The sequence below is a fragment of the Hemibagrus wyckioides genome, linkage group LG14 (assembly GCF_019097595.1).
Source record: "Hemibagrus wyckioides isolate EC202008001 linkage group LG14, SWU_Hwy_1.0, whole genome shotgun sequence".
NCBI classification, from domain to species: domain Eukaryota; kingdom Metazoa; phylum Chordata; class Actinopteri; order Siluriformes; family Bagridae; genus Hemibagrus; species Hemibagrus wyckioides.
This window is the reverse complement of record NC_080723.1, coordinates 977893-990767: the sequence shown is the minus strand read 5'-3', so window position 1 is coordinate 990767 and position 12875 is coordinate 977893. Positions and strand designations below refer to the sequence as shown.

The window sequence follows — 12875 nt, the reverse complement described above, 5'->3', positions numbered from 1 at the left end:
TGCCACATTAGGCCAGTAATAATATTTTATTACAGGGATTCAGATCTGTATTTTCCAGTAATATAGTAAAAGAGGAACAAGATGTAACCTAAAAAGGTACAGGAAGCATGGTATCTGGCTAACATGAATTTGGCTTAGCTAGAGCTTGAAGTTTCCTGGTCTTAGGTGCACAGGCAATCTTAGAGTTGAGCGTATATAACCCTGATTAAGGCCATGTCAGGATGTACAGAGTAATCTGTTAATCTATGTCCTGAATAGAAACCCAAATAAGATCATTGCCAGTCTGTGAGACTTTTTACTGTGCCCTTGTGCTGCTTATTGATGTAAGGCTAACGCCTTACTCAGAATAATGGATATAGATTCCGCTAAGAACAATGACCTATTCATGAGTCAGATCAAAGGAACCATTGGTCAGCAAAGGGGTAACAATAATCCTTTCACATCTACACATTTTCTCCAAACAAAAAAAGGTTTATTCAAAACATACTGAGGAAATAATTTACTACCAAGCTGTATTTGTTCAACAAAGTCTAGACAGTGATGTTACTATATTATACTTTATTTGTTCAATTACCTATAATAATAATGATAATAAACAGTAAGTTGCTAGTTGCTAATTATGTTATACTGTACATGTTATACTGTCTATGTGACAAATAAAATTTGAATTAGAATTTTAAGGTTTTTTTTTATCTATTTTGTAGTCACACTGGCTTATTTATCAGAAAAAACTACCCTGCACATGCATTTTGATTAATGAGATATAATTGCTGACTGTAGCACATCAGTGGTTCTCCTTTATACTGACACAGTCAGCTACTTTACTGCATACACAGCATTATTTCTGTGAGAGTTTCAGGGCGTTATCTTTTTGGGACTTTTTTCAATTTGCACATGTCTTCTGCTCAAGAGCTCGCATTATACACTCTTTATCGTATGTATTTTTGCTCTTTCTTCAGTGCTATAATTACTGTTTTTGATTTCAATCTTTGTTAATCTCAGGGAAGGTTCTTGTTTCTCTTTGCACTCTCATCCATTATGGTTTTCCCTATGATTATTTTGCACTAAAATGCTTACAGTGATTTATGGATCATTATACCATAGGTCTGCTCATATGTTAAACCTACTACTGGGTGTTTCATATTTCATACTGAGGATATTTCACCTTAGGGGACTGAGAGTATATAAGGTAAGGAGAAATAAGGAAGTGGGTAATACACTTGGTTGTTGTTTTTGGGGTTTGGATGTTGTGGTGATTTCTGTTTTTCAGTAGTGCCACTTTAAATCTTTTAAAGAAAATAACAAAAGTATATATTTATTTTTTTATTAAGAAAATGGACTTCATTCAGTGCTACTAAGAGGGAGGAAGTTCATATGGCGTGATTTTAGGATATACTGATAGTGTATCATGGAGTAAAGATTATTTGCGATCTCTAAAAACACACCAGGAATGTTCAGAAGACCAAACTATTCCAGATTAAAGGATGTAAGGAGCGCTATAAGAGCAGAGCTGTGTTCATACACACACCAATCCACTTTCTACTGCTGCAGCTACTGCTGGACTTCCCGTAGATCCTGAGTGACCCATGTCTCGTCCAATCAGAGGGAAGAATTCTGTTCACACACTATACCTACCTTTTCCACTTTGTTTAAATTGCTCTTGTGTTTTCGGATTTGTTATTTTGGGTTTTTTTTTATTTATTATTGAATTTTCAGATTTGTTATTGTGTTTTGCACTTCTCGGCCATATTGTCCATATGGGCCATAAAGCCTATATTGATGGTGTATTCCCTAAAATTAAACATAGAATTAAGGTAGTGTTCTGATAATCTTAAAATAATTTTATCAAGTGGATCTTAGCTGTGCGTGCTCCTGGTATGTTTGATTCTTGATCCAGTAACGAAACTATTTTGTAACAAACTTTTTATTCTATGTTTTCCAGCACAAGAACAGGAACTGTAACTGCACACTTTTATTATTCCCCCTCGTTACCTACGCACTCTCCAGGTAAGGGTAACACTACTGACACCTAGCGGTTAGTTTTAGTACTGGCAAATAAATTCTAATCTATCACTACATCCCCTTTCCTTTGGATGCGAACAAACTATTCCAATGAATCCTGTAAACTCAAAATTATTTACATAGTGCAGTAATAAGCAACAGATTACATTTCCCCATATATTTTTTTCTTCACTCAAATGCTTATGTTATGCTTAAGCACTATTCACAGGTTAAGTCTATCAGAGGACTTTGTTGTGCGTTTTGATCTTCTCAGGATTAGTGACTGCATGTCATTATCTGGTTCTCTGTCATCCTTTACTGGAAGCGTTTCAGGAGTTTCTGGTGATACTGCACAGTCTGTGTCCTCTGTAGAATTATCCCCTAGTACTGTCTCTTTTGTTTTCAACAGACTCCTCTGATTTCTCCTCAGGATTTGACCATCCTCTGTCCTGACAGTGTAAGATCTTAGGTTTACCTCCTCCAGGACTGTGGCTTTTGTAGTCCAGGTACTGGAATTCTGAAGTCTTACTGTGTCATTATTGAAGAGTGGCTCTGAGCTTTTTGATGTCTTGTCATTGTTACAGGTGCTGTTGTTTCCTTTTTAGGTATTTGTTCTTGTTCAGTGTTGCTAATAAAGAAAGTATGGTTCGTGATCTGCGGCCCATTAGTATTTCTGCAGGAGTCACACTATGTTCTAGTGGAGTAGCACGGTAATTCAGCAGAGCTAAATAAGGATCTGATTGAATGTCTACTGCTTTCCTGATTAACATCTTCATGATATGTACTCCCTTCTCTGCTTTTCCATTCAACTGCGGAAATAATGGGCTCGATGTCATATGTTGAAACCCATACTCATCAGCAAAGTTCTGGAAGTCTTTACTACTGTAGCATGGCCCATTATTGCTGCAAACCACCTGTGGAATGCCGTGTCTTGTGAAGACGGATTTCATATGTGTTATTACACCAGCAGCATATGTATTATGAAGCAATGCTATCTCTGGATAGTTTGGCAGGTAGTCTAGTTCTGTCCATTCAGGAAAATCAGTCCCTACTTTCTGCCAGGGTTCATCTGGCCAATCAGTGATAATCATTGGCTCCTTCTGTTGCTTAGCACGATGCTTCAAACAAATATCACAGGTTGACACCATCCTGTCAATGTCAGCGTTTATCCCAGGTCAATAGATTGCAGTTCTAGCCCTTCTTTTACATTTTTCTGCTCCCAGGTGCCCCTCATGCAGTCTTATCTCTGTTCTGTCTCAACAGAAGTCCCTTGACCACACTCACTTCTGTTCTGATGTTTTAGTACTGAGCACATTCTCCTCTAGGCCAGCCATCCTTCAGATGTGTAATGACCTGTTGCAGGCATCTCAGCATCTGTGGAGCTTTCAACATGTTGTCCATTCCATATTGCAGATCTGGATAGAGCATCTGCCAAAACTATGTGCTTTCCTTGGGTATAAACTAGCTCCATGTCATTCCTCTGCAGTCACATCGTCAGTCACTGAATTCTTGGAGACATCTGATTCTAGTTCGTTTTAATGATAGCTATCAGTGCTTTGTGATCAGTCTCTGCCACAAATGTTGGCACCCTGTACACATAGCTATGAAATCTTTCCACTCCATACACCAAGCCCAAGCATTCTTTTCCTGTCCGTGTGTATCGAGATTCAGACAGAATCATCGTTCTAGAGGCATATGGCCTCCAATATTGTCCCAGTCCGTCTTTGGATGCATATGTCGGTATTTTTATCCTTTTTGCTGGATCAAAGAATGCCAGTATTGGCTCTGAGGTGAGGAGTCGTCAGTCGTCCCTATTCTTGTTCATGATCAGCTGTCCACTTCAATTCGCCTTTGCTATGGATTCTCTCAAGCACACTGTTTAGGAAGATAAGTTCGGTATGAAATTTCCAACAAAATTAATCATTCCCATCACCCTTAGTACAGCTTTTCTGTCTGTGGGTCTGGGCATCTTAAGAATTGCTTGTACTTTACTCTGGTCTGGTTCCACACCACTTTCCGACACTCCTCAGCCTGTACCTCTGTACTCACCGTAGGACTTCCATGAGCCTTTTGTTGTGCTGTTCTTTTGTGAATCCCCACAATACAGTATCATCCACATAAACATGCACACCCTCGATGCCTTCAATTATGTGTTCCATGGCTCTGGAATACTTCAGGAGTTGAGGAATTTCCAAACGGCATCCTCAAGAAGGACTACTGCCCGAAGGGTGTGTTATAAATGTGCAATACTTTGTGCTGTCCGATACCCCTGAGCCAAAATCCCTGAGACGCATCCAGCTATGTAAAGAACTTTGCTCCTGCCATCTTGCTTATAATTTCTCACGTTGGAATTTGATAATGTTTTTTCTAAATGTTGGCATTTAAGTCCTTTGGATCCATACAAACACGTAGATCACTGTTGGCTTTTTTCACAGACATCATCGAATTAACCCTCTCTGTAGGCTCTTCCACTTTTTTTATGACTCCTACTGATGTCATTCTTTCCAGTTCTTGCCTAAGCTTTAAGCATTCACTATCAATATTCCCACTCCAGTTCACAGCGTCAGGCAGTTTAATACTTTCCATGACGAGTCTGGGTGTCGGTGATCATCACTCCTGGTACCATGTAATGTTTCTTGATCCAGTAACAAAACTTTTTTGTAACAAACTGTTTTTATTCTATGATTTCCAGCACAAGAACAGGAATGGTAACAGCACAGTTTTATTCTCCCTCATTACCTACCCTCTCTCCAGGTAACATTATTGACCATGATGGTTGGTCATCTGGTCATTCTGCAGGCCTTCTGTCCTCTGACCCCATGAAACAGCGGAGAGACTGCACCTGCTGTGCCCCGGTTGGGCTCTCAGCACTTACGGCCATTGCTCGAGCACATGGCATAAGTCCTCTTGCCTTTTTGTTTGCTTTGGCAGCCGCAACAAAAGCAGTCTGGTCTTCAAGCAGCACCTTACACACTCTGTAGTAGAGGCTATCACCCAGACGCATGGTGTGGCTTCACCTCTGGATGTTAAGGCTCACTGCACCAGGGGTATGGCCTCTACCAGTACTCTAGCCAGGATATTTGTGCTGTGGTGTGCTGATCCTCTCCGCACACTTTTATCAGGTTCTTTAACCTGCACCTGGACTCCACTCCTGGCTCCCTGGTCCTGCAGGGCTAGTGGTGCTCTGCTTCCGGTTTGCTCGCGCCCTTTCACTTCCTCTGGGTCGGACATCTTCCGGTGTGTTGCAGCGCTGGTATTGATTTTCCCGCAGTGTTAGCCATGATGCAGTGTCGAATTTCCTTGAAAGGGAATTACACTGTGTTAAGTATGTAACCCTGAGAAGGGAACCAGATGCTGCATCGCTTGCCACACCCCTGACATCACCCCTCATGCATTATCAGACAATTGTGACCTAGATGCCCTTTTATGATCTTGCTGGCACACATTGCATTATCCCATTGACCTACCTGAGCCGATAAATCAGTGTGATTTTATACAGAGCTTCAGACACAACTTCCTCGAAGAAGCGGTCCCTTAACGTTAGCCATGACACAGCATCTTGTTTCCTTCTAAGGGAACCAGGTTATCTTTGTAACCTGCTGTAGTTTGGCATTCACTCTGCTAATCTTTGGCCCTGTGGCAGTTCCACAGCAATTGTTGACCAGGTCAGATTAGCACTGGGTGCTGTTAGCGCTGGCCAAGTGTAACTTCCTCATTAATAAATAAATTAAAATTTGTAATAAAAAATAGGTAAAGTCTATTGTCGAAGCATCTTTTCCCTTCAGGAGACATGGTACATAACCTCAGTAATAGTGGGTTTAGCCTATAATTGCTGTGTTGTAAATCTTAGCCTCACTATCCTTCAACCAACAGCTGAAGGACTTTTATAAGGTTCTCTTTCATCAGGTAGATGTACAATTCTTAATGATGTTGGAAAAATGGATGTCACTCTGGTTCCAGATGTGCTCTCCCAGAACCATTCTACTGCTTAAATGAGGAAAATTGATCTGTTGCCTTACCATCAGACCCATATGTGGTTTTTAAACTTCTTATTCCAGATTTAGTTACCTCTTTTCTGTTAAATAACCTCCACTCTTTTAGAGATCTGTGGAGTGTGGCTGTGAGGATTTGCCCATTTAGCCACAAAAACATAAGTGAGGTCATACAGTGATATCAGGATGCCGGAGGAACAGTTCAGGTTTTTAACGGTGTTTAGTTGAGGTCAGGGCTTTGTACAGGCCGCTTGAGTTCTTCCCCTCCAACATTGGTAAGCCATGTCTTGGACCTTGACATACTAGAGCAGATTCGGGCCTCTTAGTTTCAGTGTAGGGCAATCATAATGCTGGACATCATGGGTGTGATGGACAAAATCCACAAAAACTTATCAATATCATGCATCTACATATGTTTGGTGTATCTATGTGGGATAAATATTTGCCTGGTTTGTGAAGTCATGGCTCAAACACTTGTTTCAGAACTTAATCTCTGTAGATTACATCATATTTTACAGCCCTAAAACTTATAATATTGCACAGAATTGTCCAGTTTATATGGCAGGGATCTAAACAAGCCCAAATTCAGACCAAATATAGTTAACTCCTATAGGATTGAGATCGCCTCTTCTCTCAAAGATTCCCGTGATCACGTACAACCTTGTGTGTCTGACAGCTCACCCAAAGTAGAGTGCAATATAGAGTCGTGGAGTTTGTACCAAAGCCATGTAGTGTTGTGGAGGTGCAATCTGTGATAAACAGTAGGGTCTGTGATGGTGCTTTAGCTGGCACAATGTGTGCAACCTCCTTCCCTACTTCACTTTGGATGAGGATGCATTGAGTACACATGAAAGTTTGCAGACTGGTGGGTAAAGAACTCAAGGACCCATATGATGGACAGGATGCAGGGTCAGAGTGTGGCTTATTGCAGCGAGTATCTACTTATCTCAATGAGTCACAGACACTCAGGGTCACCAGCACTGCAAATGTCAGGTTTGAAGGCAGTTAGCCGCCTAGTGCCCCGACTGTGCGATGCAGTCACTCCCATTTTTTTCAAAATAGTGTCAGGCTATACAAATGTTATGTGCTCTCTCATATCCGAATTTTATTTACAATGTTCTATTTATTTACTTTTTTTTAATTTAATTTAATTTTTAGTTGTGTACTGTCTTACTCTCACCAAAGGATGATTTTTTTAAATACTGTAATGCTAAGGAAATTGTACTTCGTCCTTTATGCATTAATTATTATAATTATGCATTAAAAGCTGCCCCTTTGTAAACCCTCAGTAATGGAGACAGGTGTGCTGAAGGGCATTCTTGCACTTACGCGCATTAGACGCTAGGTGGCAGCACGCATGAAGCAATGAGAAGCTGCACATCACTCAGCTTTCTGAAGCAACAGGGTGTGTTGTGAAGTCGCCGGGGTTTCGTCTCGTTATTAAAGCAGGACTGCACAGTGACCTAAACCTTCACATGTTAAGACAAGGTCGCGTTATGGGTCAACTTTTATTTCTGTTTTAATATTTTGTTTTTAATCCAGATAAATGCAAAAGCAGTGAGTTTATTTTGAAAGTACAGCCTATAAACTGAATTAATGATAGGTTATTAATACACACCTAACCATTTGTACAGAATACACAAAATCTGGAACTGTTTAAACAAATTCCCTTTCGCTAACGCGTAAAATCCCGAAAACGTGCGAGATTTCATGATGCTGTCTGTCAGTACAACAAAATGCATTGTGGGTGTGGCGCAGAAAAGTGGAAGTCCAATTAATGACTCCAAAACCGAGTCAAATGAAAAATTGTATGAAATGCTTCAACTAGTCAACCACTCGTCACTTCTCATTGTGCTTTACTTAAATAAAAATCATTCTACGACTCGTATAATACAACTTTACAACTTAAATGCTGAAATCGTGAGCTTTTTATTCGTGGATTAATACTTCTTAGTGTAGTTGAATCATTATCAGCTAGACCACGCAATTCAGTGTTACTGAGAGACTAATCGTGTACACATTAAATGTCTGGACTGCTACAGGAAAATAGAAACTGTTTTTTTCCGCTTGTTGCTTTCGCATTTTTATGAAATAACATATTATTAAAAACTAAAAGTTATGATTTTTCGACAGTAAAAAGCCTATCTAATTCGCTTGTAACATCTTATAAACCTGTTCTTTGTGGCGCGCCATTTCCCGTAGCTTTAATGTATAGAAAGGGAGAGGCTGCGCGTGCACGATCCTTCCCATTGCTCTATGGAGGCGGGAGCGCGCAATGGTTTCTGCTCACACTCGATGCGCATGCAGAGAACTACCTCCGGATTGCTAAGCATCACGGTGAGACGAAAATGTCTCATCTGCTGTCCATCAACAAATATTGCTTTGTTTCCCAGAGTAACATAGGAGTATTAATTATGTTTTGGAATAATTCTCCTTACCACCTCTAGATAAATCGCTTCATATTTCATCGAGTGTTGTTTTGATTTGTTTCTGTACAAGGAGTCGGAGTACTCGGGTACAGGTAAGGCAGTTTAAAGACTTGCTAATAACATGAGATTAAATTCCAAATCTAGAAAGTAAATGCAGTATAAAGCTGCTTTTGAAAGTTTTTTTGGGCACAAAACTGGTCCGCATATCAGTACTGTCCAGACTCCATTGCGCTGAATTGAGTTAAGTGAATGTGATGTATCTTGGTAAGTACTACTTTGACTCCTATTTCACGTATTTTTGTAAAAGTGGATGCAGTTAAACGTTTCTGGAAGAATTTCAGCACCACGGAGAGCGCGATTGCGGCGCGCGTAGTGTCGCGCGCTTTCACGCTTTTGCGCTCAATGTGAAAGGCGCGCGCACAACCTGCACACAGAGTTGCATTTTCTTTTGGCTTTACCTTTACACGGTATATAGAATGAAGTCTTATGACAAAAAATGTCCAAGTATTTCACATACGGTTGAAGGAAGTCGCGCTTTAAGTTGGTTTGTTTACTTTTTCGAGCGCATTTTGCATTTCTGTGAACCTTTGCCTTTACATTCATATTTGGAAACTAATGTGTTAAATGCAAATATGGGGTAGCATGTGGTGCCTCACTGTCTTTGAAAAAGAATGACTTTCCTCAAATTATTCTAGCCAGTGAATTTTTGCTTAGTAGTTATCAACAGTATACTCATCCACTTCTTTGTGAATGTGTTCACTGCAGGTGTGGAAAATGGCGACGAGGTCCTTGGTGCTCCTCGCCTTGGGGACTGCAGTGATTACCTTTGCAGTGACTGTGCAGTGCTGTCCTAAGCAGTGTAGCTGCTCAGATAAACACCCACATCACTTTGTGGACTGTGCTTACAAAGAACTTCACCTGGTACCTGAGGGCTTGCCATCCAATGTGACCACTCTTAGCCTTTCAGCAAACAAAATCAAAGTGTTGAAATCCCAGAATTTTGTGAATGTGACCCAGGCTACATCGCTTTGGCTGGCCCACAATGAAATTGTCACCATTGAGAGAAACACGTTGGCACCACTGGTCCAATTAAGGAATCTGGATCTAAGCCATAATAAAATAGTCAATTTCCCATGGGAGGACCTTGCTAACCTCACTGCTCTACAGCTGCTGAAAATGAACAACAATGAGATGGTCAGTCTGCCCAAGGACGCATTTGCCAACTTGAAAGATCTGCGCTCAGTTCGCATCAACAATAACAAGTTTGCTACCATTGCAGAAGGAACTTTTGATGCTCTTATCTCCATGTCACACCTACAGATTTTCAACAATCCTTTCTCCTGTTCTTGCAAATTGGAGTGGATGAGGGATTGGATTACTAAATCTAAAATTTCCATTCCTGAGCAGGACAACATCCTATGTGAGGCACCTGCCCATTTAAAAGGTACACAGGTCATTAACATGCCAAAACTGACATGTCAGGCTCCAACTGTTACCATAACCTATCAGCCCAACATTGAGAACACAGAGATTCACGAGGGACACGTGGTCATCTTAAACTGTGAAACCAAAGGAAGCCCCAAACCTGATGTTGAGTGGGAAGTTTTTGCAGGAAACCAATTATTAAAGTTCCCATTGCCTTCACTTGTTGAAAATAGTGAGTTACCTATTAATAGTGCACCCTCTAATACAAGATTCCACATCTTTCAAAATGGAACGCTAATCATTCCTCGTATGAGCAAAAAAGAAGATGGAAACTATAGCTGTTCAGCTACTAATGCCATGGGCAAAGCTGAAAACACAGTGAAAGTTGCAATGGCTGTTAGCACAAAAGTAACCACCAACTCTGTGCTGGACAGAAAAGAAGTTATTAACAATAAGTCTGGCCAACAGAACCACAAAAATAATGAATGGTCCTTATATGAGCAGCCGAAAAGTCTTCCAACTAGATCATCCTCCATTAATATTAAAACTGAAGAGATTGATATTAATACTTTGCCATTTACCAGTAAGTGTGGAATAAGTGATGGTACACAGTATATATCCAATCATGCATTTAACTTGAGCTTGGATGACCTTAAACAGTATACCTTTGACTTTGGGGTGATTGCTTTGGAAGTGTCTGAGACTGAGGCAAAGGTCCAGCTTAATCCTCTACAGATGGCAAATACCAAATCAAATCTTCACCTCAACCATCCCCAAGACCTGGAAACTGTGAATAAGGAACCATTCACGCTTTACCAGTCATCCTCCAAAAAATCTCCTATGGACATGCTGTATGTTTGCGTGGGCACTGGCAATGGACATTCAGTTGTCCAGTGGTCCAAGATCGAGGACGGCGTCAACACATATCGTTTCCGAGGCTTGCGGCCAGGCACCAATTACACTCTGTGCCTTACCTATGGAGGCCAGGACTGTCAGGTTCAAGTTGTCTTCACGACAAGGAAGAAAATCCCATCGTTGCTTATCATAGTGGTGGTCAGCATTTTCCTGCTAGCTCTGGCCACAGTGCCCTTGCTAGGAGCCACCTGCTGTCACTTGTTGTACAAGTATCAAGGGAAGACCTATAAACTGATTATGAAAACACAGAATGCAGATCAGATGGAGAAGCACATAGCAACAGATTTTGATCCAAGAGCCTCTTTTGTGGGATCCGAGAAAAACTTCAATGCAAGTGAACTTGGTGAGGGAGACGCTGAAGCTGATGTAGAGGAAGGAGAAGGGGAAGGCGAGGAAGCCGAGGGCAGTGTGGTGACCGAGTCCATTCCTGAGTCGCAGTCCAAAACACAGGAGGAGTTTGAAGTGGGCTCCGAGTATAGTGACAGGTTACCTTTAGGGGCTGAGGCAGTGAATATATCTGAGGAAATAAACGGCAATTATAAAGAGCCGCGCTAAAACCGACAGTGTGTAAAATATTTACCTTTCGACCACATTCCAAACCAGGTGAATTTCGATGAGCACATCACCTTACTATTGTAATACTCTGAAGAAGGTGCGTTAACTCTATTTTACCTCAGTTATATAGCAGTAAATGTATATATTTCATATTGGTTCTTGGGTTTTATAAATAACCGATCTCTACCATCGAAAGGAATTTATTCCAACACACAGAACACTGAACTGTACATTCAACTCAACTCAACGTTAAATTCTTCAACTTAACATCCCTGCATACATGTAAGAGAGTGTAGAGAAATTCCTACTAACAATCAAATGTCCTTTAACCGAGAGGTTTGGTAACGTAATGTTGTGGTCATCCTGCGCCCCGGGCACTAAACCATGTTCATCAGTTATTGTTCAAACGTCGTTGCACAGATAGTTACTTCTGAAAGAGAATATTTTCACTCCACGGCATGTGCGAAAAATTTAGTCTAAAAAACCCAGGTCACCTTCAAGTGACATTTTGTGCATTGTGTGACTTCAGGTCTCCTTTAAGGAGCGGGTGCTTAAGAAGATCGTCTCGCCATTTTTGGACTGATTGAACGTCTCCTTTCTCTAGTTTAAGGTTACTTGTTCGTGGCATGTCACACACGAAGTATTTCCGAGTGTGTTTTATTAGAATATATAGAACGGTAGATATTCTCGGTGTCGATATGTGGTGTAAAGCAGTAAAGTGTGAAGATGTCCTCTTTTTTTATATCTCAGTCGTTGCATTTCACCATCAGCCTGTTACGCACGTCCTGTACACTTTCGCTTAGTGAATTGTGTCGAGCTGTTCAACTGATGTTGTGAATTATCTTTTCAAAGATTTTGATATGATTTTATGTACGTGAACTTAATAAAATACTGATGAAGAAGTTTGGTTTAGTTCTTGCGGAGGTGTTGTCTTTCATCTGAATGCGTTCTGTCTACACCAGGTACTCTATTCATTTGAGATGATCAGCAACATGCGTTAGACACGAGCAAAGCAAGTTATTTGTCTGAATAATTATGACACACGATCACATACAGAAAATATTACCGCACATATCTGTAAAAAAATAATAAATTAAAATAAATTAAAGAATAGAAGAAAAACATGCATATAAATTGTGTGATTAAAATGAATAATCTAGTTGTGTTTTTCGGGGCGCAGCGCTGATTTTTGCTCTGTTCTTCCTCCTCGTTTTTTAGCGCGACCTGAGACCTTGTGTTATATGTTCCACAGATTCTTTAAGTGTTAATTAAATCTATATCTATTTTGTAGGAGATCTTGGTGTCATTTCGTAATTAAGAAACGATTGGAAGAACAAAGAAACGCAAGTGCTGGTGCTCGCATGTTGCTGCACTGCGTTTTTATTTGGCTCTGATCCGCGACCCGCCTGTAGTGAGGGTCAGTTACAGCAAAAGAACATCACAACTATTTAAATAAAGAAAGAACAAAACAAGACTAAAACAAAAAAACATACAGAATTTGTTTGTAATTAAAAAGGAGAAAAAACACGAAGCAAATCATGCGTTATATTCCGTGCGC

At 40.5% G+C, this 12875-nt stretch overlaps 1 protein-coding gene across 9 annotated transcripts; it reads left to right on the top strand.

Moving 5' to 3' along the window:
• The first annotated feature begins 851 nt into the window (after positions 1 to 851).
• Positions 852 to 12219, top strand: islr2 (immunoglobulin superfamily containing leucine-rich repeat 2). 9 transcript variants are annotated; one of them, XM_058408545.1, is made up of 4 exons: positions 900 to 934; positions 1105 to 1189; positions 1943 to 2007; positions 9188 to 12219. In XM_058408545.1, the coding sequence occupies exon 4, from the start codon at positions 9197 to 9199 to the stop codon at positions 11315 to 11317; it is 2121 nt and encodes a 706-aa protein (XP_058264528.1). In that variant the 5' UTR covers positions 900 to 934; positions 1105 to 1189; positions 1943 to 2007; positions 9188 to 9196; the 3' UTR covers positions 11318 to 12219. The 9 variants fall into 9 exon arrangements, with proteins under 9 accessions (XP_058264524.1, XP_058264528.1, XP_058264526.1 ...); XM_058408543.1 differs by having other exon boundaries at positions 919 to 934; positions 1449 to 2007; XM_058408548.1 differs by lacking the exon at positions 900 to 934 and adding an exon at positions 2432 to 2507 and having other exon boundaries at positions 988 to 1189.
• Positions 12220 to 12875: the final 656 nt, after the last annotated feature.

Coding starts and splice junctions, on each gene's coding strand:
- islr2 (XM_058408539.1), top strand. CDS start 8,250: ATGGAGGCGGGAGCGCGCAATGGTTTCTGCTCACACTCGATGCGCATG. Junction 8,331..9,187: donor CCGGATTGCTAAGCATCACG/GTGAGACGAAAA, acceptor TGTTCACTGCAG/GTGTGGAAAATGGCGACGAG.